Source organism: Pangasianodon hypophthalmus, chromosome 22 (assembly GCF_027358585.1).
Source record: "Pangasianodon hypophthalmus isolate fPanHyp1 chromosome 22, fPanHyp1.pri, whole genome shotgun sequence".
Taxonomy (NCBI): domain Eukaryota; kingdom Metazoa; phylum Chordata; class Actinopteri; order Siluriformes; family Pangasiidae; genus Pangasianodon; species Pangasianodon hypophthalmus.
Window position 1 is genome coordinate 15,524,890 of NC_069731.1, and position 26,720 is coordinate 15,551,609.

The 26,720-nt window shown below is 38.0% G+C and overlaps 3 protein-coding genes across 5 annotated transcripts; 2 read left to right on the forward strand and 1 right to left on the reverse strand.

Annotated features, from left to right (window-relative positions):
* Positions 1–367: 367 nt before the first annotated feature.
* Positions 368–5,487, forward strand: si:ch211-171b20.3 (uncharacterized). 3 transcript variants are annotated; one of them, XM_053228174.1, is made up of 6 exons: positions 383–1,004; positions 2,362–2,490; positions 2,666–2,777; positions 3,604–3,696; positions 3,803–3,855; positions 5,128–5,487. In XM_053228174.1, the coding sequence occupies exons 1-6, from the start codon at positions 680–682 to the stop codon at positions 5,265–5,267; spliced, it is 852 nt and encodes a 283-aa protein (XP_053084149.1). In that variant the 5' UTR covers positions 383–679; the 3' UTR covers positions 5,268–5,487. The 3 variants fall into 3 exon arrangements, with proteins under 3 accessions (XP_053084150.1, XP_053084149.1, XP_053084151.1); XM_053228176.1 differs by lacking the exon at positions 383–1,004 and adding an exon at positions 1,663–1,940; XM_053228175.1 differs by lacking the exons at positions 3,604–3,696; positions 3,803–3,855; positions 5,128–5,487 and adding an exon at positions 3,442–3,591 and having other exon boundaries at positions 368–1,004.
* Positions 5,488–5,628: 141 nt separating this feature from the next.
* si:ch73-173p19.2 (V-type proton ATPase 116 kDa subunit a 1) lies at positions 5,629–20,457 on the forward strand. The gene is made up of 19 exons (XM_034298261.2): positions 5,629–6,792; positions 6,918–6,996; positions 7,088–7,185; positions 7,428–7,556; positions 7,629–7,726; positions 8,707–8,821; positions 9,243–9,325; positions 9,557–9,650; positions 10,038–10,250; positions 10,359–10,509; positions 11,494–11,627; positions 12,260–12,420; positions 12,762–12,855; positions 15,375–15,493; positions 15,582–15,783; positions 16,002–16,109; positions 19,030–19,147; positions 19,235–19,397; positions 19,984–20,457. Exons 1-19 carry the CDS (start codon positions 6,676–6,678, stop codon positions 20,069–20,071), a joined length of 2,364 nt encoding a protein of 787 aa, XP_034154152.2. The 5' UTR covers positions 5,629–6,675; the 3' UTR covers positions 20,072–20,457.
* A 722-nt stretch (positions 20,458–21,179) lies between these two features.
* On the reverse strand, positions 21,180–25,488 carry LOC117595668 (E3 ubiquitin-protein ligase TRIM39-like). Its single transcript, XM_034297961.2, has 6 exons — positions 25,204–25,488; positions 24,933–25,028; positions 23,936–24,175; positions 23,816–23,841; positions 23,557–23,693; positions 21,180–23,142 (listed from the first exon to the last, which is right to left on the reverse strand). The coding sequence occupies exons 1-6, from the start codon at positions 25,393–25,395 to the stop codon at positions 22,520–22,522; spliced, it is 1,314 nt and encodes a 437-aa protein (XP_034153852.2). The 5' UTR covers positions 25,396–25,488; the 3' UTR covers positions 21,180–22,519.
* Between the last annotated feature and the right edge of the window lie 1,232 nt (positions 25,489–26,720).

Genomic DNA, 26,720 nt, shown 5'->3' on the forward strand with positions numbered 1-26,720 from the left:
TGACAATAGTGATCACTTTCAGCTACATTACTTACTACAGTTATTATTTAATTGTTATAATTATAAACCTCACTGACAGTCTCACTAAAGTGTTTCTTCTAAGAAGCAGTTTCCCAATTTAGAGCTCAATCACGTTTAAGACTACCATAAATAAGCCTAATGTAAATCTGAATCAAAATGCTCTTTAATAAATCTAGGAAAAGATATGTTTATACGATTCAAAAAGTTTAGAATCCTTCAGTAAGAACTGTCCCATTGAGCTGGAGTTAAAATTCTGACTGTGTGGGAGCGCCATCTTGTGGTCGACGGTGATACTGCACTCTTTTTTACATTTATAAATAAATTTACATTTAATAACTGTTATTCTTCTACTCCACTATGCCAAAATAACCTGTATGCGAAGAAAATAATTGCTATACTGTATAGACACCTTTCTTTCTTTTCTTCCTTCCTTCTTTCTTTCTTTCTTTCTTTAACTAATACGTTGCTCCAGTAAAACTGCGCATGCGTACCCAGGTGAAGAATTTGCTGGCATCCGGCCACCGGTACTATAGTAACGCGTAAGTGTACTTATTATGGGATGCGGTAACTATAGCAGCGTATACTCAAAATGAGGTGACAGAAAACGCTTTCCCGTGAGGATAATTTATGTAACGGTACTATTTAGCTAAGTTAAATAATGATCAAATTAAGGTCAAAATTGACTTTCCGAGCGATTGGGAATACAGATTTAGATGTTTTAATGTCAAAATATCAGGCTAAGAGAATATCAGTGACTGAAATGCGACCACTTTTTTCTCCTAAACTGAGAGAAGCAGTCAGTAGAGCGTCACAGACCCCTGAGAGAGACTGCAATAAAAACCCATACGGCGCACAGTACCTTCGGAAAAACATTACTAACAGCAAACTTTCCTGTTTTACATTATTACCCGTCGAGGACACGGCTGAAGGAGTAAAATTTAATGTTATTTCGTCGAAAAAACAGCAGCCGAACAGCCTCAGAAGTGAGTACAGTAACTCAGAGGAGGAGAGAGCGAGCTTCAGGGTTGGACATGCTAACGCTAACGCTAATGCTACTCCTAATGTAGCCTTGTGTTTATTACAGCGTTATGACGAGGCTGTTATTTACATCACTAACTATGAAGGCTATTACCAGACTAAAATACTTCAGCATCATCAATACATAGATATTTCAACGAACCTTTATTATGAACCTTGTTTAAATTAGTCTGATTTTAATTATAGAGGAAACTCAGGCTATAAATTGTTAAAAAATAAAAAATAGTTACACACAATGCATCTAGTCTGCTAATTATGAAATAACTCTTACTGCCTCATTCAGCTCAGCGCCATCCATTTTCCATACCGCTTATCCTACACAGGGTCACAGGGTAACCTGGAGCCTCTCCCAAGGCAGGGGACACCTTGGTCAGGGTGCCAACCCATCGCAGGGCGCAATCACACACCCATTCACACTCTACAGACAGTTTAGAGATGCCAGTCAACCTACAGTGCATGTCTTTTGCCTGGGGGAGGAAACCCCCGAAGCACATGCAAACTCGGCACACGCAGGGCGGAAGCGGGATTCAAACCCCCAACCCCAAAGATACGAGGCAATGGTGCGAGCCCCTAAGCCACCGTGTCCCCTCAGCACAGGTTTAGAGCTCTGGAAAACAAAACTGGTGTTTCGCTGCTTCTGTATCTGTCCTTTAGTGTTATCGGCAACTAGATCTAGAATATCTATAGAAGCGAAATAAGATTTGTTTTGGAGATTTTAATTTGTAGTTTGTCACTTCTGGGAATATTATACATTCTTTTTATGACTCATCATGTGCTAGTTTTGTGTTTGTCCAATTAAATACTCTCTAGGTCGTAAATGTCCCGCCCCTGGGGGTTTCTCTTGCTCTAAAATGGCAGCTCATTAGCAGCAAACATGACTGGTCAGTGCATTTGGTCGTGCATCTTCCTTCCATTTCCTTTTACAACCATCCCTTTGTTGAAAAAAAAAAAGAGTTTTTTTTAGTATCTAAGAGGTTGTAATTGGTGCAAGTCAGGGTTTATGTGACAGGAACTTTTCAGAGGTCTGTTTTACCAACTTGAGGCTCCATTATGTCTTCCTCAGGCTGATCGAGAACGCAGTTCTGTCTTTATGCACTCTCTTCATTAGTTCTCTATATTTAGCTAGTCAGCGATAATGTCAAGTTTGTTTAGATTTGATGAGAGTGTGGTATATCTTGAATCAGTCCAGCATTTCAACACATCAATCTGAGTTCCTGATTCAAATCGGGATGTTATAATAGTTTAGGGTGGTTATTACATATTGGACTAATTCATGCCCTTGTGTACTTTCTTGTGTCCCAGGAGACATTCATGCACCCGTGCTGAGTTTGAGCTCAGAAAACACTCAGTGTCATGGCTTTGGGCGACATTTTCTGTTTGATCCGAGATGGGAAAACGGGATTTTCTCCAACACTCATCAGCATTCAAAAGGTGTGTTTATTTCTTCATCTCACACAAACTCAGAGTCAGTTTTTCCTTTAATTTGTCACACGTCTGTAGATAGATAGATAGATAAATCAGTTGATTGATTACTTAAATATCTATTGTGATGGGAATAATTGTAATTGATTATGACTGGTTATGACCTGCTTATCTCCCCAAACAGATGAAGATCTGTTCTTCAAACATTCAATTCTTTTACCTCCAGTTCCCAATCCAGCATGCAGTGTAAACAGGAAGGAGTCGCCTTTCACAGTTACAGAGTCCTGTACTTTAGTGTGAGTATTATAATAATGGCTTCGATGCCATTTTTTAGACTGAGAACAAGTACAAGTAGATGTTCTTTGTCGATCGTCAATACTGAATCGGGGCATCAATACGAATCAGGGGCGTCATGGAGCATTTTATTTAGCTGTGTTTATGCTGGCTGCTGCTAGTAATGAGCGCTTTGTGCTGAGTTTTATGTCTGAGATGTTATGCTGTTGCGATGGTATTTTTACTCGAGAGAGCAAGGGCAGCTGACTGGAGTGCGCAGAGCAGCATCAGTGAGCGTAGACTTTAAAAATGAGCGCAATTGCACGCTGACTCACAAAACAAAGTGTAGACCCTGGTGTGTCTCACTGCTCAGTGCTCGCAGAACTGAAGTACTCTCATGTGCATGCTCGCTTCACTGGCGCAGACTCACAAATACAGTTGTGTGTGTGCAATTCATGGCACGTTGCACTCATTTTTAAAGACCGCGCTCGCTGCACACTCAGGCCGACTGCCCTTGCGCTCTCTATTAAATAATTACTGTTTAAATGCCTCAGGGAGTTTTAATCAGGAATCTTTGTATTGTAAGAAGATGCTGTAGTTTCTCCTCCTGATGATTTCTGCTTTGCTTTGATCATGAACCATGAAATACATCCAGATCGCTGTCATTTTGTGTTGTCTGGTTATTAGCACGTCAGCATACACAGCATTTACTTCACGTAGTATCACGTCGTATCGGATGTCGGGATCCGAACATTCTTTACGAGCGTGATTAAATGAGCACGGTACCAGACTGATACCTGATGCCAGTATCGATGCGTCCCATGGATGCGCTCTGTGTTTTGATCTCAGCTCAGTAGACGGGTGCAGACTTAATGCTGTATCGTCAGGTCCGGTATCGATTACAGCGGCACCCATCAGCGCACGCAGAATCTCCAAAAACACGTGAGTAACACACATCAAAAACAAAGCAGTATAAATAAACTCCTTAGTCAAGTGGTTTAATATTTCACATGTCAGCCTGTGGGTGTGTGTGTGTGTGTTTGTGCAGGAGGATAAAGAGCAGAGTGTGTAATCTCTCCGCTCTTAAATTAACCACCACTGGTAAGTGAATCATTTTTCACATAGTGTACATTTCAAAGCCATTTGAAATTGAAATGATGCCAGACATCTGCTGGCGTATGTTTTTCAAATCAAAATAATCATAAGATTTTATCACAGCAGGTTTTTAATAGTTATGGGTGTTCCCTAATTTCTCTCGTTCTTCTTTTTCAGGGCATTAGTTACTACATGCATACTCTGCTTGGTGAATTTATTTGAGTCATGCGTACATCAGTTCCATGTAAATGAATTGAGCTGCATTAACACATTTTGTTTTTGTATATCCAAGATGATTTGATCATGTATTTTCAAACCCTGAAAAAAAAAATCAAGCTTTCGCCAGAGCTCAGGATCAAACCCAGGTTACTGGTATTGTGAGGCAGCGACATTACCACTTTGTTATTGGGCTGCATACGAGTCAGCTAAGTTAATTTAATACTGTAGTTATTTCTTTCCATCAGCGCCAACATCCTTGAGAGATTTTATAGTGTAATTTGAACACATTAATACTATGCAGATTGATCATAGCCACTCTATATAGATCAAATCAGTAATTAGAACCTTGTTTAAACAAATTTTTGCTGATAAATTTTATATTTTTTATGTAAACTATATGTTATATGTAAGCTTATGTAAGCTGTATGTGTTCTCTTGTTACATCTTATGTATGCACCATATATTTCCTTTTTTCAGAGTAGTTTACCAGTCCTTAGATTCATCACTCCCTTTTTTTGTTTTTTAGTGTTTTTAGTCTGCAGCTGTTCCTCAGTTTCCATTGTCTCTAATTTGTAGGTCTCTTGTTTCCTTCTTCACTTGTTTTTCTAGTGTTTCTCATTTACAGATGCTCCTTAATGTATTTCTTCCCTAGTTTCCAAGCTCCCTAGTTCTAGTTTTCTCAGCCCTTATTTCTGGTTTGCAGGTGTTCCCTAGTTTTATTCACTTCTGGTTTTCAGTATCCCTATGTCACTTATTTCCTTATTCCCTTGTTTCTAGTGTTTCTGGTTTACAGGTGTTCTCTAATTTCCGCTCTTCTGTACATTCTAGTGTCGTTAGCTTACAGCTCTATACTTTACTTATTCACTGTCTCCCTTAGTTTTGAGTGTGCCTGTTTTACAGGTCCCTTTTTCCCTTGTTTCCTTGTTTATAGAGATTATGTGTCCATTGTGAATAATAGAGTAATTCTGAGTAATACTTGCTCTGTTGTGCACTCAGATATTTGGAGTTGAACATAGAGCCTCGTTGCTTAACCAGGTGTGTGTGTTACTTTGTGTTTAGATCAGTCGTATGCAGATCCAGTGTTGGGAGCTTCAGCGTCGTTCATCCAGAGACTTCTGGAAATGTCCACCATGCAGGAGAAAACAGTTCGCCAAGAGAAGATCAAAGAACTCAAGAAGAACAGGAGGCACGAACTCTAATCGTACGATCTGCTGTTAATAGAAAAGACAGTAAAAGCTTTCTCGGCCAGAAATGAAATGTATACAGAGTTCCCCCAATTCTGAATGTCAGCCAGGACGTGTATGTCATGTGTGTCTGAAGTTTGCTTCTTTAGTTTTGCACTGTAGCTACAAAGCTAATGTAGCTAATAAATGATGGTAGCTTAGAGCCCCATTAAAGCATCATGGAAATTAAACATCACACACTCAATTCAATTTGCTTTGTCTAGTTGTTCAGTATCTTAACCTTGTTAAAGTGTTTTCAGACACTGTGACTTCTGACAGTTATTTACATAAAATTTATATATATAAAAAAACAAAACAAAACAGTAGTAGAGATCTTGAAGCTGGAATAATTTTCTTTATTGTAGAATTGTATGTTTAGTTTCAGTTTGACTGAGACAAATAATATCTTTCAAGGCAAGTATGTGATGATTTGAGCATGAAGTTTAAAAAAGGACAAACTGGTAGCTAGCCAAATAGTTTGTGAAGCTGACAAAATGCCAAAGAGCATAGCTAAAAACCTGGTAGCTAGTGTTGAAAGATTTCTAGAACAGTATAAACATTGCTCAAATGAACCTCTGTGTGTGTGTGTGTGTGTGTGTGTGTCAGATGTAATATAGTTGGCTGAACAGTATCAAATCGACTGTGTCCATAATTAGCAACAGCGTCTCACCCACTGGGTGGAGATGTCATAGTGTCAGAATCACATGCGAACTTGCTCGTGTGTCGAGTGTGCACGTGTCATGTGGTTGGAAGGGTGTGTGTGTGACTACTCTGTTGAAATAAAAATGATAACTTTGTTATATAAATATATTATACAATTTATTTTATTATATGGTCTAAATGATTTTAATATGATCTAAAAATGCTCAAATTTATTAAACTGGATTTGATTCACCGGAAACTGAATCATTTGATTCACCAAAAACTGAATCATTTAGTGCAAATTCAAGTGAAGAGATGCATGTGTGTACTAAAAAAGCTCATCTTCTTTTAAATTATAAATAGAACAAGTGAATTATTTGAATCACACCCAATGAATCAGTAGATACATCAAATACTGAATCATTACCTTTAGCAAACGATCGCTTCATAAGTGATTCGAGAATAGATTTGATCACATTGTTGTCTTGGTATCTTAGATACAGGACCTCAGCAATGGTTGTGTCACTATTAATGAATGTCTCTATTGATCAGTGTCCGTATCGATCAGGGTTTTAATTGATTGTCTGTATCGATTGAAACACACAATATTCTAAAATCTCTCATCTCACACACACATTTAAAACACAGACTGAGAGAAGTGAGTAGGAACTGAGTGTCTGAAGGCGGATAGTGCACTTTTATTGTGAATTTTTTAAAAGTTGAAGTTAAAAGCAGCAGCAGTATGGGTTTGCTATTCCGCAGTGAGGAGATGTGTTTACTGCAGCTCTTCTTTCAAACCGAATCAGCACTCAGCTGTATTAATGAGCTTGGCCTTCTGGGACTTGTCGAGTTCAGAGATGTGAGTAAAACTCTGTGTGCGTGTGTGTCCTCTTTCGCCTGGATGTATCCTTTTTTGTCACTCTTCACAAGACTACTGCTGTTTTTTATGGCACATTTTAATTATTATTATTATTATTATTGCAGCTAAACCCAGAAATGAGTTTGTCTCAGAGGAGATTTGTAAACGAGGTGAAGAAGTGTGAGGAAATCGAGAGAATCATCAGTAAGTCATTCATTTTGGACAAGTTAGAAATACTTTATGCAAGATTTTAATTTAGTTATTTCTCTAATATTGTATTATTTCAAATTTCCAGAGTTTTTGGAAGGTGAAATATTGCGATGTAATATTCCTATCGCTACTGGATCACACAGCAAAGAAACTCAGTGTAGCAGAGACACACTGGAGCTTGAGGTGCGATCACAATTACAAAAATTAATTTTATGGTGTAGTTCCTTAACTCAAGAGTATCAATGATTATTAATCAATGATTCATATGAAATAATCACAATACTAACAGTTTTTTCAGTTGCAGTGGAAATATTAAAGAACCTTAATCGGAAATCTTACTGTTTGTAAGGTGTAATCAGCTAACCTGTCTGTCAGACAGCTTGTCGTGTGTACTGATTGTGTGTATTGTCATGTTGTGTGTACAGTGTGAGGTAAAAGAACTGGAACAGGAGCTGAAGGAGATCAGCTGTAATCAAACAACACTGAAGAGGAACCTGACAGAGCTGCTAGAGATCAGTGCACTGCTCGGCGTCATCCATGACTTCTTCCAGGAGGTAAAAAAAAAAAAATTCAAAATGAATTGTCATTACATTATTAAAATTTCATTTCTGTGATTAAACCCTCAGGCTGAGATGCAGCTGTCCTGCACTGATCTTCAGTCTGACGGACCGGACATCGCTCATCGCCGAAATAGCATCAGCACCATCACAGCTCCTAAACTGAGGTAACACACACACACACACATACACACACTCAGACTGAACTGTTCATAATGGACTAAAATGAGAGCCTTTGCTATTTTGAATTTCTAAAACTGAATGACAGGAAGAGCTTCACTTTTTAAAAAATGTGAAAATCCAATACTGAGTTGTTTTATCCAACATGCACTCTGTTATTTAAAACCCTGTGAACAATATTAATGTCTAAAATGAATGTGAACATTTTGTCTATGAGACTGGGCTGGAATAGATACTAAACCATTTGAAGTTATTATAAGTTATTATCAGCTTATTATACAGTTATTCATCTTAAAGCATATTATTCAGTAACTACAGCGTAATGTGTATGTGTTTAGTTATATGATGTTATGAAACCCTAATTATAAACTAATCCTAAATTAATAATAACTAACAGTTATTAAATTGGCATTTATCTCATATAGATTTCTTTAATTTCATATAATTTGGTTTACAGAAGAAGTTCAATGTCACTAAATTGGAACAGACCCAATTTACTATTTTAGCGGTCCAGAAACAACTTAAAATATTTGATGTGATTGTATAGTTACCTTGAATATTACTAGGAACAATTATGCCTTAATGTGAAATGTTATTACCTGCCATTAATAATAAGATATTGAGACATAAATTGAACTCTATTAATAGTAGTACCAATTCTTATCTCCTTAACAGTTATCTCCTCTGTACTTTGTTCTCTATACATTTAACTTATAGAGACCCAGATTTTTTCCCCAGGAGGCAGGTGTATGTCGGTCCCGATGAAGATATGAATACAGACACAGATACTTACACACACACGTATAAACTCATCACAAGTCAGTTACTATCGCATGGTATAATTATCATGTTAAAAATAACACAAACACTCGTATTACAAAAAGCTGCTCTATCATAAACACCACATCCTCAGTTTGTTTCTTTTTCTCTTCTCCATTTTTGTATTTCCTCTGAACCCGTTTCTCAGGTTTATTGCCGGTGTGATTAAACACGATCGGTTTCCTGCATTTGAGAAAGTCCTGTGGCGTCTTTTTCATGAGAATTTTCTGCTGCGCCGTGCAGAGATTCAACAGCAACCAGAGGTCAAGAATTAAAGCAAATTTACCACTGTGTGTTATACCCTAACTGGTTCCCTTCCTGCTCAGGTTTTCCGTTCAATCATCCGAGACATGTTTAGTGTGTGAAGTGTCGGCTTGTTTTAGTTGTTCAGCACATCTCAGTGTACTGTAGAATTCACTGTCATTTATAAAAATGGACATTATAGTCCTATTAATTTTTAATACATGTAATTTTAATATTCTATTTCATGAGACGGTTTCCTTATAAATTGTGTTACTGAGCTAAAGGAAGTCTTTTGAGGTGAGTGTGTGGTGGTAATGCTAAACTGGAGGCTATAAGCTTATACTTGTAAGCTACATAATCCTTGCAGCTCCTGTTTGTTACTGTTATTTGATCATGTATCAACTGTATTATCTACATTTACAGTATTTTCTCTTTTTACAGAACAGCATAGTGAAGAAAGACGCCTTCATTATCTGTGTGCAGGGTGAGAAGGTGCAGGGAAAAATCAGAAAAATATGCGAAGGGTGAGAGAAATTGCATGTGCACTTTCTGAAGGAGAATTTAAAATTGAATTTCAACATGCCTAATATATGATCATTGTTCTGAAATATTTGTAATGTCACTTGAGAAAAGAAAAGGTAAATTATCTTGTTCAGGTTTGGCCTTTGGGTTGCTGTTTACTGACTCCTGTTGCACACCTGGTTCAGATAGAGAAGGATGGAGTTCTGGTTATATGTATAATATTTGTGTTGAAGGTTTAGTGTCAGTTTGTGCCCGTGCCCGAACACTTTACACGCCCAAGAGGAGATGAAGTGTAACATACAGACACGCATCAAAGAACTGCAAATGGTAAAATGTTTCATAATACTTTAGAAATGCAATGATTTTTATAAAGAGACATGAATTGCATTTAGTAGCAACATGTGTGTGTGTGTGCATGTGCGTGTGTGTGCGTGTGTGCAAGGATCTGCTTATGCATGCTTGTACTTTATAAGTAATAACAGGCTATAATTGAGACTGCCTTGAATGCCAGATACATGTAATTAAATACGTGTAATTTAAACTCACTGAATCACAGCTCAGTCATACGCTCATGTGGTTATAATGATTTCATTCAGTTTACACAATGTCCAACCGACTGTTTACAGAAATTCATGTAGAGAATATTTATACTACTATATAAAATAATCATGCAATTAGATTAACCTCTAATGCTGTCATGTGACCTGTCTACAGATTTTGCACCAGTGTGAAGAATTCTGCACTGCAGTTTTGAATAAAGCAGCAAACAGAGTTACAGACTGGTCCATCCAAGTGCACAAGATGAAGTCCATCTATCACACACTCAACCTGTGCAACATCGATATCACACACAGACTCACCATCGCAGAGATATGGTGTCCGGTGTTAGATCTCGGCCATGTCCAGCGTGCGCTCACTAAAGCTGCTGTGAGCAAAGATCATTGCGACATACACATCATGATTAGAGTTACATGACGAACATCAGGGCAAAACTGTTCAGTGTCTTATCATGTGTATGTTTGTGTGTGCGTGCAGGAGCACGCTGGTTCCAGTGTCAGACCTGTCCTAAATCGCATCCAGAGCCATGATACGCCGCCCACATATAACAGGATGAACCGTTTCACTGCAGGCTTTCAGCAGATTGTCGATACATACGGTGTGAACAGTTATCAGGAGATTAATCCAGGTGATACCAGTTGTCTTCAGTTACAGTTTTGAGTAACCCCACAGATCCATTTTTTAAATATTTACTAAAACTAAACTGGTACTGAAGAATTAATTAATTATTTTTCTAACACAAAGCTTAAGAGGTTGTTTTTTTTGTCTTATAGGGTGTTCAATTTTTAGAGCTCTAATTCATCTCTAAATGCCAAAGCACAAGAATTTTGTCTTGCAGCACATGGTATACCTGAAGTGCTTGTCACTGAGCACAGATTTTATGGGCCGTCAAAACAACAAGTATAGTTCCCTCTGAAAGTACTGGAACGGCAATTCTTTTGTTTTTGCTAAATGAAAGCTGAAACCCAAATGTCTTTATTATATAGCAAAAACAATAGAATTGGCTTTGCCGTTCCAATACTTTCGGAGGGGACTGTATGTAGGTTGAAAAGGAACACAGGGAATACCTGGGAATACTGAGCCAGCCAGCACTCCACACTCTGATGTGAAGATGTGAGATAAGATGGTAGATCTTCAAATGCTTTCAGATTCAGCACAAAATATATCTGAGGTGGCTTTGGAAGAAGAGGAAGAGCCCTGACAAAGTGTTACTATTCCAGACAGAAAAGTGCAGCAAAAAAGACAGAGAGGACCACAGTCTTTGCTGAAAGATTTTGTAACACGAATTAGTGACTAGATTATGTAATGTCAAAGTTTTATTCATTTACATGTGTTAAAAAAAATTGTGTCAGAAAATGTCGAGTCCCTTTTGGGCTTATTGTTTGCTGTGTGTTGGAGGACAGGAGACAGGAATAGCTAATGGCCCTGCATGACCACTTGGGGCACTTGGTGTCTGGCTTAGAGCTAATATTTGCGTCTCTTGATAACCCAAATATTCAGCCATTATGTCTACACAAATTAGGATTGTGTCAAGGTTTTAACAGTGGTATTGCTGTGAAATCTATTAATGCTGTTAATTAAAACACTTTCTTTCTTTTTCATTCTGTCTTAGCTCCATATACCATGGTGACGTTCCCGTTTCTGTTCGCTGTAATGTTCGGTGACTGTGGTCACGGACTCATAATGACGTTGATTGCTGGCTGGATCATCATGAATGAGCAGAAATTAAACCAGCAGAAGAATGAGGTACGAGTGTTTGTGTGAAATGTGTGTAATTAATTGTGGTAAATGACTGTACAAACTATTGTAAAGTTGCCCATACAGGTCATGTCCACTGGGTGGCACTAACAGACATCTTGAACTCCATGAGTCTCAATAGTGAGATCATGGTCTATACCAACATAAACCAGAGATGAGACCAGTATGAGTCTAAGGTGCAGTGTATAAATATTAAAAGTGTTCTAGATGTATATAGTCATATAATGTTATAGTAATTCCTTAGAAGACTGTGATTTGCAATACTGCCCTACAATGCAATATAATGTAATGTTTCAGGCTTCTGTTTACATTTTTCCAGTCTAGAAATATACTCAGCTGCTCAGCTCTGCCTCTCGATGCACAAACCAGTCCTCAGTCATTTAACAGTAAAGGAATAGGAACTTAGTTAAAACAGGTGCAGCTTACAATACAGCCAGCATTGCAGATTTGTGATCTGTGAAGAGTAGGTTAACTGGCTAACACTTCCAGCTACGATCAATATGCACTAATGTTAGTTAACATCACGAACAACGACCTGATTCTGCATACAGTTTTTTGCGGAACACTTTTTTTTCTCCTCTTCTCCCCTTTCCAGAGTTTTAGTAACTCTTTCCCTCCAGATCGTGTCCATGCTGGTGGGCGGGCGCTACATCGTCCTGCTGATGGGCCTTTTCTCCATCTACACTGGTCTCATTTATAATGACTGCTTCTCCAAATCCTTCAACATCTTCGGCTCGTCATGGAGCGTCAGAGCCATGTTCTGGCCCAGTGGACCCTGGAAGTGAGACGCTGAGAGAACAGGCTCAGTTTCAGTGCTGCTTTTAACACCTCATTTTCCACCTCTCCTCATGAACTACACCACAGGAGTGCTCACTGGCAAACAGAAAGCATGATGTAGCTTTAGAGATTTAAACAGTTTTCTCACTGACTAGTTTTTTATGTATCTTGAGTAAATAATGAAAGATAAAATGTATAAATATATATATTTATCTGAGCATTACGGAAATAATATGTGTATGTCAAATAGCAAAAATAATTCTTTGTGAATTACACAAAGCCAAATCACTGATATATATTGTCATGATCACAATCTATCTTGTATTTTTCTTTTCTGTTCTTCAGTAATCAAACCCTGCACAGTTCGAATCATCTCCATTTGGACCCTGCAGTGCCAGGAGTTTACTCTGGAACTCCGTACATGCTTGGCATCGACCCAGTCAGTGCATACAACAGTCAAATACATTATACAGGACGTCATGTCATCTTGATATATCATCACATTCCTATACTGGGTCATTTTGGTTATGCAATGTGAAATCATTGTTCAGCTCAGGTTTCTAAATCCTAAATATCTAAATATATATATATATTTAATACTGATCAGCCATAACATTAAAACCACTGCGAAGTGATGTGAATAACACTGATTATCTCGTTACAGTGGCACCTGTCAAGGGGTGGGATATATTAGGCAGCAAGTGAACAGTCAGTTCATGAAGTTGATGTGTTGGAAGCAGGAAAAATGGGCAAGCATAAGCATCTGAGCAACTTTGAAAAGGGCCAATAAAGGTGTCAGAACATACAGTGCATCGCAGGTTGCTGCATATGGGGCTGCGTAGCCGCAGACCGGTCAGAGTGCCCATGCTGATCCCTGTCCACCGGTGAAAGTGCCTACAATGGGCACGTGAGCATCAGAACTGGACCATGGAGCAATGAATGAAGGTGGCCTGGTCTGATGAATCACGTTTTCTTTTACAAAAAGTCAAGAGTCGTTTATTTGTCATTTGCAAAGTTATACTGGGTACATTGGACATTGAAATGCTTGTGACAAGGCTCATATTTAGACATGGACACTATAAACACTTAGTAGACATGAACAAACACATATTTGGACATAAATGGTTGAGATGATGCTGTAATGTAATAAGGTAAATGAGACAGTGGTGTTCAATGGCAGAGTAAAAGTGACATGGGCTATTAAATTAATACAGTGCAGAGTAAAAGTGATATGTGACATCGAGTGGACGGCCGAGTGCGTGTGCGTCGCTTACCTGGGGAAGAGATGGAACCAGGATGCACTATGAGAAGAAGGCAAGCTGGTGGAAGCAGTGTGACACTCTGGGCAGTGTTCTGCTGGGAAACCTTGGGTCCTGGCATTCATGTGGATGTTACTTTGACACATACCACCTACTTAAACATTGTCACAGATCAAGTACACCCCTTCATGGCAACGGTATTCCTTAATAGCAGTGGCCTCTTTCAGCAGGATAATGCGCCCTGCCACACTGCAAAAATTGAACAGGAATGGTTTGAGGAACATGACAATGAGTTCAAGGTGTTGACTTGGCCTCCAAATTCCCCAGACCTCAATCCGATCGAGCATCTGTGTGATGTGCTGAACAAACAAGTCCGATCCATGGAGGCCTCACCTCGCAACTTACAGGACTTAAAGGATCTGCTGCTAACATCTTGGTGCCAGATACCACAGCACACCTTCAGAGGTCTTGTGGAGTCCATGCTTCGAAGGGTCAGAGCTACACAATGTTGGGAAGGTGGTTTTACTGTTATGGCTGATCAGTACCCACACACACACAAACACACACACCTATATATATATCCCCAAACCTGAACTATTCCTCATCTTGTAGTGTTACAACCTGGAACTGAAATGGATTTAATTGTTATTATATGTCATGTATGTACACAAAACAGCTCATAATATTGAATTATGGGGGAAAAATCTATATATTTTGCAGAATTATTTACAAATAAAAATGTAAATGAAGTGATTGCATACATATCCAGCTCTGTTGCTGTGAAAGCCCTAAGTTATTTCTGATGTAACCAGTTGCCATCAGGCATCACATAATAAGTTGAGTGGAGTCCTACAGTGTGCTATTAAAGTGTCATGTGAGCTCAGTATATACTAATGCTGTATATATAGTATATAGTAATACCTATCCCTGAACAAACACTACTTAAACAAACAGCGTCACGAAGATGAAGGAGCTATCAAAACAGGTTATAAAAAAGTGCTATTTCATGTAAAATCCTATTTAAGTTTCAGGTTCCAGGTTGTAACACTACAAAATGTGGAAACATTCAAGCGAGTGAATACTTACACAAGGCATCGTAATTCTGTAGAATTTTGAATTGTGCAGGGCTGCAACGTCTGTTCATATTAATGCTCAGAATATTTATATCAGTGATACACTATATTGCCACATGTTTTTGTGGACACCTGACCATCACACTAATATGTGTTTGTTGAACATCCCATTCCAGATGCAGGTCACTCGAGTTCCTCCACACTAACCTTGCCACACCATGTCTTCATGATGCTCTCTTTGTGCACAGGGGCATTGACATGCTGGAACAGATTTGGGCCTCTTAGTTCCAGTGAAGAGAAATTGTAATGCTACAGTGTCCAAAGACATCCTATACCGTTGTGTGCTTCCAGCTTTGTGGCAATAGTTTGTGGAAGAACCACATATGGGTGTGATGTTAGGTGTCCACAAACTTTTGGCCATATAGTGTATTTATAATGCAGTTGATGTTGAATCAAATTGCACATGATATTTCAGTTGTCATAGCGAAACAGCCCAGTTATGAATTAAGTGTCAGGACTGGTGTGATGGAAGGCAACAAGATGTAAAACCGATAACTTTTATTCAAGCAGCAAGTGTGTGTGGCTCTTACTCTCATTTTTTTTACATGTTGTATTTTTACTTATAGGTGTGGAATATTGCATCAAATAAGCTCTCCTTCCTAAACTCCTATAAGATGAAGATGGCAGTTATAATTGGAGTTTGTCACATGACCTTCGGTCTGACGCTCAGTGTAGTCAACTACATGTGTGTATTCATGTAATTAAATTGGAATAGTTCTGCTGATTAGTGCTGCTGTAGTCCTATAACACAGATATTTTTGGCTATTATCCAGACATTTCAGAAATGTCCAAAACGTTTTGCTGCGCTTCGTGCCAGAGCTCATCTTCTTGCTGTCTCTCTTCGGTTATCTCGTCTTCCTCATCCTCTTCAAGTGGTGCATGGGCGTGCAGTGTGACAGCAGTATCCTCCTCATCTTCATCAACATGATGTTTTTCAACTATCAGGCTGACGAGAAATTCATCTACAGTGGACAGGTTTGCGTTCATGGCGTTCATGTAATATAATGATATAAAATGATATATAATGCTCTTTAAACATCTTCTTTAAACAAGTCTAAGCACATTTTAAAACTTCAATAGAATGACCAGTAGAATGAGGACATCCTCTCTCTCCCTCTCTCTCTCACACACAGACACACACAAACACTGATATAACACCCTTACACACTAATCTGTGCTTTATTTTTCCCCAGAAAGCTGTGCAGATATTCCTGGTGGTCCAGGCTCTGCTCATGGTCCCTATAATGCTGCTAATAAAACCCCTGCTCACTTACAGAAGGCAAGAGAAGATCACAGACCAGGTGAGGGAAAACACTTATAGCTAATGAAAATATGTGAGTATTTTGAGAAACATGTTTTGATCACAAACAAGTGCAAGTCAATTGATATAACCAGGCGGGTGCACACACCCCCTTTTATCAATGGAACAGAATGTTCATGAGTCACTGCACATACGTACATGTATTAATTATATCTGATCACATTACAAAGCTACTATAATTTACATGTAATCCCTTTTTTGAAGACCTGAAAGATGGGTTTCTCTGCCAAATGAACTCTGTCACATCTGTTTATATTTTTGTTTGTTGCTACATATGACTAGAGAGATGCCTGCCTGAAAGCTTTATATATAGGCTAATCACTTTTACACCAACTCCAGTAGAGATATCCGATCTTTCAGTGAGTTTTTGTAAAGTGCAAAAGTGAACTGTATACAGTACTATATGCTGCCTGTGTAAATAAATAAATAAATAAATAAATAATTGAACATTGCATAATCCCACATGTGCAGGCTGCTTTCTGTTTGTATTGTGAAATATTCTGTTAAAATTGGTGCTTTCATTTAATACACTGGAAAACGCCAGATATTAGGGTTTCTCTAGCAGCAGTTCTCTAGCAAACCGCACAAGCAACACTTGTGGAGAAAATAGGTGTGTAGTTCAAAGGAAATGTTACAAGGAAAGTGGTTCTGAGGAGGTGAAAACAGACGAGTGACAAATGGTGAAACATTTCTATCCTGCTGGAAATGATATAACTCATATGCTATGACCTTCACAGTCATCAGATCTTAACCCAGGTGAACAGTGAACACTCATGGCTGATTTTGGAGCAACGTGTTAGACAGCGCTGCTCATACCATCATCGAAACAGCAACATAGGGAATATCTTCTGGAAGAATGGTGTTTATCCCTCCAGTACAGAAAGTCTGCATTTGGAAGACATTTATTACATGTATTACAGAAATCTTACCTTTCCAAACATTCATTTTCTAAAAAAAAAAAAAATGATTAAGCAAACAACTGTTAGAGAAGCAAGTGAAAGCCAAAGTCTGCTGATGTTCCCCAGGATGCTTAGAACAACCTACAAGCTGGTGTCCTTATAAAACTACACATCAGCATACCAGAAAGATTTGACAAAGTATTTAAAAGCAAACTATAAAACGTTAATTTTATAAATATTTCATTTGATTATTTTTGAAAGAATCTAGCTTTATAGAAGATTTTTGCAAAGTAATGTAAGACAAAATATTTGCATGAATATTTCAAATTATATTAACTCCAATTTCCTCTTCACTGCCACACTCAGATGCCACTGCATCGGTTTGTGTCTACTGCTGACGCCAGACCTCAAACCACATCAAAGCAAGAAAATTTCACTTTATGTCTCAGCAAGAAAGAGAAAATAGGGCTCAAAAAATTATCAGATTTCATCAGATTTTTTCAAAAAAGGTGTATCTCTGGGTGAGCTCAAGGTGTGGCGAAACACTTGTACGTGTGCATGTACGCTCAATTTCACATTTAACTGAGTGTGCACGTGTTCCATGCTTATACTGTGTGTTTACGCAGTGCTTTATCAATCAGATTTCTTTTTCCTTTGTTTTTTTTTTTTCAAGTCAATTTTTGGGGGATGTTTAAATAAAACTCTTTAGCAAAAAGTTTGCTATCCTGCTGAACATTTGTAATATTTTACATTCTGTTTCCTCAGTGACGTTAATCCGATCAGGTTTTATGTTTGGCGTTACCTTGACAGAAACACCCAGCATGTGCGTTATTAAAGATTAGACATGGAACGTAAGGCATTTTTATTAACTGCAAGACTCTTGACGGATACAGTTTCCATTCTAGTTTCCTAGCTGTGTATACAAATAAATGCAATGCAATGCAGTGCCTGAGTCTACACCCTGAACCTACACCCTGTTCTTTGTACAGAATCTTACACCCTCATACTCTAATTGCTGTAACATCATCATGATCATCATTATAAGTCATCCATCCAAGAAGCATGCTCTTACCTTCCATAAAGTTGACCCTGAGACATGATACACACTAGCATGCAGTTCTTGAGAACCTGTGTGCTTTAAAGCAAGAATGAAATCTTTGAAATTGAATGAAATTGAATTAAATTTTTTTTGTTTTGCACCAGAGCTATTTGTTAGCTAAACTGCATACCTATACGTATAATCACACACTAATCTCAGATAAGTTAATTATCTTAAACTGACTTAAATTAAATTAAACTTTATTGTCATTTCGTCACAGTGTTATGTATAGAATGAACAAAATGAAGTTGCAAACAATCATAGGTCTATCTTGAAGCCTAAACATTTTCATTGTATAGTATCACTCCATTCAGAATCAGACTCAGGTAGGAAGTGGGGATTTTAAGTCATATTCTGAAGTTTAAAGACAAAATATTTGTTAAAAGTGTTTCAGAAGGTGATGGGTTACTACAAAGCGGTGTTGTACACCCATTTATTTGAGAGTGCTATTTCTCAGAAATTAATGAGAAATGAAAGAGTTAATGATAACAGCCCTTTAACTTAATTCACTGTGAATAAATTAATTAGTGCTCATTTGAGGTTGGTGAGCCGAACATGAGACGTGACTCATTCAGAATGACTCAAAGTAGACGTGAGAAGGATTTATCATATTCTTTTGCAGTTTACAGGAAATGTTACCAGAAAAAAAATGTAATTCGATTTTATTTACATAGTATATTTAAGAGTAGGCATTGTTGCAAAGCAGTTTTACAGAAACATGGATGTAGGTTTAGATCCATAATGAGCAAGACATGGAAAAGTGGCTTGGCACGTTGGAAAAAAATCTATTCGAATATACTGTACAGATACATTTTTATGCATTTCCTCTTTTCCCACTCAAATGATACCACACAAATGATAAGTTATAATCTTTCACTAAAACTGAGCACATTTTTTTGTAGGTCAGTCTGAGTGACGTGTTTGTGTGTGAAGCAATCCACACTATAGAACACTGCCTCGGCTGCGTCTCCAATACAGCGTCTTATCTGCGGCTGTGGGCTCTCAGCCTCGCCCACTCAGGTACACACTCACTCACACATACACACTTCGGCAGAAATCAACTTTGTTAAGATCTAAAGCGCATTAATTTTCTGTATATGTGTGTAGAGTTATCTGAGGTGTTATGGCGGATGCTGATGCGCATCGCTCTGCGCTCTGGTTCATCGCTCATGCTCACGCTGATCTTCTGCTGCTTTGTGTTGCTAAGTGTGTCAGTCCTAATAGTCATGGAGGGACTGTCTGCATTCCTGCATGCTCTACGTCTGCACTGGTGAGTGTGCATGTTTTCAGAATTCAATTTCGCTACCATTACATTATATAACGCGTGTATTATGACTGTGTAATACTTCTATCTTAATAGGCACATCAAAATGGCCAGTTAAATTTGTTGATCTGCTTTATGACGGTAAATCACAGTCAGTTAATGGTGAGGTCATGCTCATGATCATGGCCAGTTATGAATCTCAGCCATGCATGAGCCGAGAGTGATGTTTTTTTTTCCTCATAAAATGGTTCCACCCATTGAAAACTGAATCATTTAGTAATAATGTTATGGTGGTTAACAGACATGGCATTCAGTTTGCCTCTAGCACACAGGTGTGCCATAATTAGATTTTTAGTTCTCACAAATTCTCTAAAGACTTAGAGGACCCTGAAGGCCTCAGCGTACTGGAGATGTTCAGCTGGTGCTAAACATCTGTTGTTTTCATTTTTGCGTAACTCTCACCAATGCCGTCTCCGCATAAAAATCTGAGGCCTTAAGGGTTGCCTTCAGGTTGTTGAACACACACATCTGTGTCTGTGTGTGTGCGTGTGTGCGTTGTGACTGTGTCATTTTTTTTGTGTACTTATTACAGGGTAGAATTTCAGAGCAAGTTTTATAAAGGAGCCGGATTTAAATTTACACCGTTGTCCTTCAAGTCTAAAGAAACACAGCAATGGTGAAGTATTAAATTTGATAACAATAATGAAATTGTCAGTGTACACATATGTAACACATACAGTATATTACAATAATGTATTACATTAATATATGATACATTAACCCAAAGAGCCTGAATACAACAACATGTGTACTGTATAACTCTTTACTCTAACAAGTAACTGTAGTAACCTTGATGGCAGGGTGTATGCAGATGTTAGCAAAGCTAGACGCTTAGTTCTGCTTTCCTGTGGTTTGTATACAGTAGCTGTAGAGAACAATAAATATTATTTCTCTTTTTCTTTTAAATAAAAGTAAAAATGTGTTAAATGCTAAACAGTAGAAATGTAAATGAATGTCAGCTGCATGTACACTGCTTATTAGTTCAATAAAATATTACTTCTCTGTGTTGTATGTTATTGGGAGTTTTTAACATCTAGGTCATATGAATCGTAATTTATGAGCAAAACACATAATACTGTGTTTTCTGTCTGGGATTTTTAGACAAGAAGAAAACTTTTTAATAAAACATTCATTTTTGTAGATCGAGGGTGAAAAAATCCAATTTAGAGTGATGCCTTAATACTCTTTCGATTAATATATCCATAAATGTTACTATTTTTGGAATCTTGGTGGTGAAAAGTGATTACTGTAGATTGGTATCATTAAGAGAGTGTGAAGAAAGCCGACCTGACAGTGTAGTATCAGCAATTAAAAGAGAAAGCAAACTGCCATAAATTTGCGTGCACGCAAACGTTTGCACGAGCATGAAGCATTGAACTGAGTGTATCTGTCCTCAGTCTCTCTATTAAAGAGACTATTTCAGTACCATAGTTTACTCAGTTTATTGCAGCACCAACAAAAGATGGTTAAAGAATCATGAACCAAAGGGTTTGTTTGGGAACCTAAAATGAATCGTTTCATCTGTGGTATCATTCTAAGAAACCTTTTCTGGTCCTTTTCTGTTTTTTTTTTTTATATTATTTTTTGTTTTTTATTTGTACAGTGCACAAGAGTGTTGTAGTCCAAATCCAAGTCCACTTTGAGTAAAAAAGAAAGTAGAAAGAAAAAGAACACCCTATAAAGCAGAGTTCATCATTGTCTCAATGACTGCAATTTTCCCAGGTCCTGTGGCTGCAAACACGCCCAAATCATCACCCCTCCACCACCATGCCTGACAGTCGGTCTGAGGTGTTTATGGTGATACATTGTGTTTGGTTTTTCGTCATAAATGGCGCTGTGCATGATAACCAAACATCTCCACCTTGGTTTCATCAATCCAAAGGAAACTATTTGTGGTTTGTTCAGATGCAATTTTGCAAACCTAAGCCATCCTTCATATTCTATTTGGAGAGAAGGGGCTTTTTCCTAGCCACCCTTCTGTGAAAACCATCCTTACTCAGTCTTTTTCTGATTGTGCTGTAATGAAGACAAACATTTATTCAATGCAGTTCAATTCAATTTTATTTGTACAGTACTTTTAACAATGGACATTGTCACAAAGCAAGTTTACAGAAATAATGTATTCAAAAAATATATTGTAAACATGTGAATTTATCCCTAATGGGCAAGCCAGAGGTGACGATGGCAAGGAAAAACTCCCTGAGACAATATGAGGAAGAAACCTTGAGAGCCAGACTCAAAAGGGAACCAATCCTCATCTGGGTGCAACGGATAGTGCAATTATAAATAAATCCCTTCTATTATTGTGTACTATATGGACAAATAGTGCAAATGTGCAACCAGTAAATTCATCACAGTTTTCGCAAGAAGTCCGGTTGGTTAAAATCTATATGAAGGTACAGCAATCGCAGTCCCAAGCCATTACAGTACAGCTCCCCATATGTGATCCCCATGCCATCTCCACATCTGGAGGTCACATGATGTAGCTTTTGGGTTTTTCTTTATATCTCTGAGCATTAAATGGTCAGACACGCACTCCTGGGAAGACTGATTGTTAATTAATTTTTGAAAATCTCTAAAAATATGTTTTCACATCATCATTATGGGCTATTAAGTGTAGACTGATGGGTAAGAATAGCAATTATATCCATTCAAAATCAAATCCACAACACAAAATGTGTAACAAGTAAAGGGGTCTGAATACTGTCTGAATCCACTGTATACAGTACACACACACGCACACACATATTGATTTGTTCTAAAAACACAAGGAGCACTTAGAGTACCACTTGATTTAAAGCTTTTAAAGATTTAAAGGAGATGAAAAATCCTAAAAAGAGCTTTAAACACCAATAAAACAAGAAAATGAGCCATAGTCTGTTGAGACATTATTCAAACATTTAATAAAACAGCAACATTTGTACAGTGGTCTACACAAATAAACAGCATTTACTGATAAATGTCATTAACTCTTCCTTCATAACACTGCATTTTAATAAATAGACAGTAGTTAAAATAAATATGCATGTTAGCATTGTTACACATGTTAACATTTTTAAAATCATGTCCTAATGTGAGCCCTCAGAAGACAACTCCATAGCCTCCTCAATTGGCATCTCTGAGATTACGGAGGTACTGACGCTGTCGTAGTGCCCTTCATCTTGGTGCATCAGGTTGCAGATCTTCAGCCGTGCCACACTGTCTTTCTGTGCACGAATGCGGAACGTGGGATAAACGGCGTGCTTGAACTGGGCAATAAATGAGTGCAGGATGTTGCCTGTATTGACATTGTAGAACTTCAGTCGCCCTTTACTGCAATCCAGGAAGACGCCAAGGGTTTGAATATTGTTCTCCTTGACCCTGCTGAAGTCGTTGTTGTGCAGCACTGAGAGCTCACCACCATCGCACTCCAGAATCCACAAATTCTTTTCCTGGCTCGCAGCCTGAGTTTGGATGCCTCTAACCCGGCTTTGTTCCGCTATGCCCACCGCCCAGCTCTCACAGCCTCCTACTGCCACCTCCCAGTAATGCAGGCCTTCATTGAAGCTCTGAGACGCCCGCATGGTGCACCATGACGAGCGAGCAGTAAGGCCCAGACAGTCTGAAGGGCTCACTGACATCTCCATCTTGTCCTCTGAGATCTGGACATTGCCTTGATTTTTATTCTGATCCAGAGTGATGGTCTCCGAGACTGTGTCAGAAATTAAAAAAAAAAACTTTATTAGACCTTAACTATCAACTTTAACCCATATGAACAAATGGTTAAAGGTGCCACTGTTGGGCCCTTGAGCAAGGCCCTTAACCCTATATGCATCAGGGGCACCATATCATAGCTGACCCTCACTCTGACCCCAAATTCCTAACAAGCTGGAATATGCGATGAAAACAATTTCACTGTACTGTAATGTACTGTATCTGTGACAAATAAAGGCTTCTTCTTCTTCTACCCCTTGATCTTCTACCCCTCCTTAGTGCCCTAATTAAATCCCTACACCCTTGTATTATTATCATACCACAGGCATTTCTCATGTAGTTACTTAACTAGCTTTTATGATTATCTTTTTTATTATCTCTATTATAATTAAAAATATCCGAAGGCACTTACATTCCCATGGCCGTGGCAGAAGGTCTCTGTTTTTGTCCACGATTTTCTTAATGGAGTTTTCCAGAGCTTTCAGTCTTGTGTCATCGACTTTCAGCTTCTTGTCCACAGAGGAGTAAAACTCGTTCATCGTGTGCAAGCTGCGAGAGAACCACAATTTCTTTCAATCTCAGACTTCAAGGTTGTGGGCTAGCTCAGTGTTATGAGCTGACCATCCGATAAGTGAATAAATAGGATGTTAGTGAGAGTGTGTGGGACTCACCTGGTCTCAAGTGCGCTGATCTCTCCCTGCACAGAAAGCAAGTAAAATCAGTGATTAGTATTGTTGTGAAGTGTTACTCTTACAGTAGATCCAAACTTATTGAGCTAATTGAGTGTTTACCAGCAGGCTGGCTGGGTTGTCGCTCTCCTCTCTGCTGCTGAGCTGTTTTATGTCCTCGGCCATGGCTGTGGACTTGCTCTGGTAGTTCTGTGTGTCCTCGTGCAGCTGCTGGAGTTGCCGCTTTATTGTTTCCTTCTGCACATTCAGGATGAAAAAGGCCTGCTGCTGATTCTGCTCGATCAAACTCATCAGGGTACTGTACTCGTGCTGAAGCAGCTCATGTGTCCGGTTGCATATCTCCTGAACACCAGAGGACGTTTATGTGAGTAATCATAATAGCAGACATAATAGGTATATTTTATGTATTCCTTTCATTTCAGGCACCAATTGTCTTTCCTTTTCTGGAACTTTTTCATATATTTTCCCCAAATTGCTTTTCAATTTAAAAAAAAAGAAACTTTATAGACTTTCTGTTCAGCTTTGCTGCTATTTTTAATGTGCATCGTGAAGCCAAAATGAAGTAAACATTAAATGCGTTGCATCAGAGAGGCTTTAAATACAAGACAACAGAAATGAAAGGACAACTACACATACAAACAAGAGAAATAATACATGCTACAATGTTTCTTAATGAACAGAATAGGTATATTTTAATGCATCATATAATAATAATAATAATAAAAATTATTATTATTATTATTATTATTATTATTATGTGCTTATTAATAATAATAATAATAATAATAATAATAATAATAATAATAACAATAACAATAACAACAATAATAATAATAATAATAATAATTATTATTATTATTATTCTTGTTGTTATTATTATTCTTGTTGTTATTATTATTATTGTTATTATTATTATTACTACAGTATTTATTGGATGTCTCTCTCTCTTTAATCACATTACTGGTTTTGAATTTGCAAATAATCTACCTAAACAGAACCTTACCATTACCTGGATTTTTAAAATGTATTTATTTTATTTTTTATTTTTTTTAATTAAATTTCTTTTTTTTTCAAGTACACTCATTCTGTTAAATCTCACCTCGAGCTCGCGCTCTGCTGCTTCAATCCTTGGTGTGATGTCGCCAAACTTCCTTTCTTTGGATGTCAGCTTCCCGGAAAGGTCATTTAATCTTTTCTGTGACACAGTAAATAAAGATGAATAAACCCCATGATGCATTATCATTCATAAACATAAAGATTCCTTATCGTTGCTGATCACTGCGACCTGTGATGCGTAATAAGCTATTGATTGATCAGGTCAGTATTTATGCATAGACAGTGTGAGTGGAAAGAAAAAAACCAGCTCTCACCACTTGATCGTGCACGGCCTCCTTCAGGTCCTTCAGCCGGTGGTCCCGGTGCGCGCCGTTAATGACGCAGCGGCTGCTGAGCGGCTGATCGCACGTGACGCAGTAAATGACCGCGGAACCCGCCATCACCGGACAGCAGGAAGCGGTAGAGCTCCTCCGAGAGGAGGGGTGTTTGGAGAAAGGCAAGCGCATTCTGGCTGGATGAGGCAGACTGTAGAAGCCTGGGTGTGTGTGTGTGTGTGAGTGTGTGTGTGTCTGAGTGCGTATCTCTGCGTGTGTGAGTTGTATGACTCTGCTTTTTTGCTTTATACTCTAAGACTAATGGGCGGAGCATGTTAAATATGCAGAGTGAAAAGGAAAGGAAAAAAAAACAAAAACGAAATAACACCAACAGCACCAACACCCTCACACACTTCAACAACCCAAGCACGTATTTGTCAAATAAAAGCTTTACTAACCTCCTCTCTTCTTTTTAAAAAATTAAACAAGTAAAAGCTGAACTGGAAAAAATGAATTTTTTTTCAATTTGTTGTTAATTTTTTTCTGAACTAAAATGTTTTTTATGCTGTCAAAAAAAGTATGTTTTTTACAACAATTTCTTTTTACCTGCAAGTAAAAAAAAAAGTTAACACTTTTTATTTTTTTACTTTGATCCAGCATTTAAAAAAATAAACCTCAGAACAAGATTTTAAAAATATTTCAGCTTTCAACTGAAAATATATGTTACATATGCTGCATCATGTGGAAAAAAACAAACAAACAAACAAACAAAAAAAACATTTTTAGTTATTTTAGAAAAAAATACTTGCAACAAGTTAATAGAATTTTTTTTAAACTTTGATCCATGATTGCTTTTTTTCAGTAAAGCTTCATTATTTTCTCAGTGTGCATAAAAAAAAACATGAAATGTGGAAAGCCCACAAAACTGTCCATTTGATCTCTCCAAACAGCATATGTGCAAATAGGTAGGGGAAGGCTATGAGTAAAAAGCATGATCGCTTTGTGTGTTAATTTTTTTTGTGAAGTCATGAGAGTGTAGAACATTAATGACATCATGACTCTATGTCAGGAGGAATATCATTTTTGAAGTTAATTGCAGAAAGAATGAGGGTGGTGAGGTAAAGATTGACAACACAACAATCACCAGCAGTCACACCTTAATTAATAGCACCTACGTTAATGATTACAGTATTATGTGGTGTGTGACTTGCGTCATTTTATTTGTTCTAATCATAAAAATAGGTTTATTCCAATGAGGTTGAACATGTTATCTGAATGTTCAGGTTTTTCTACATCATTATGCGACTATATAAAGTTTCAGCTAAAGGGTACTGCGTACTATTATTTAATGCTGATGCAGTATAATATACCCAGATCAGCCATAACATTACAATCACCTGCCTAATATTGCGTAGGTCCCCCTTGTGCCCAAAACAGCTCTGACCCATCGAGTCATGGACTCCACAAGACCTCTGAAGGTGTACCGTGATATCTGGCACCAAGACGTTAGCAGCAGA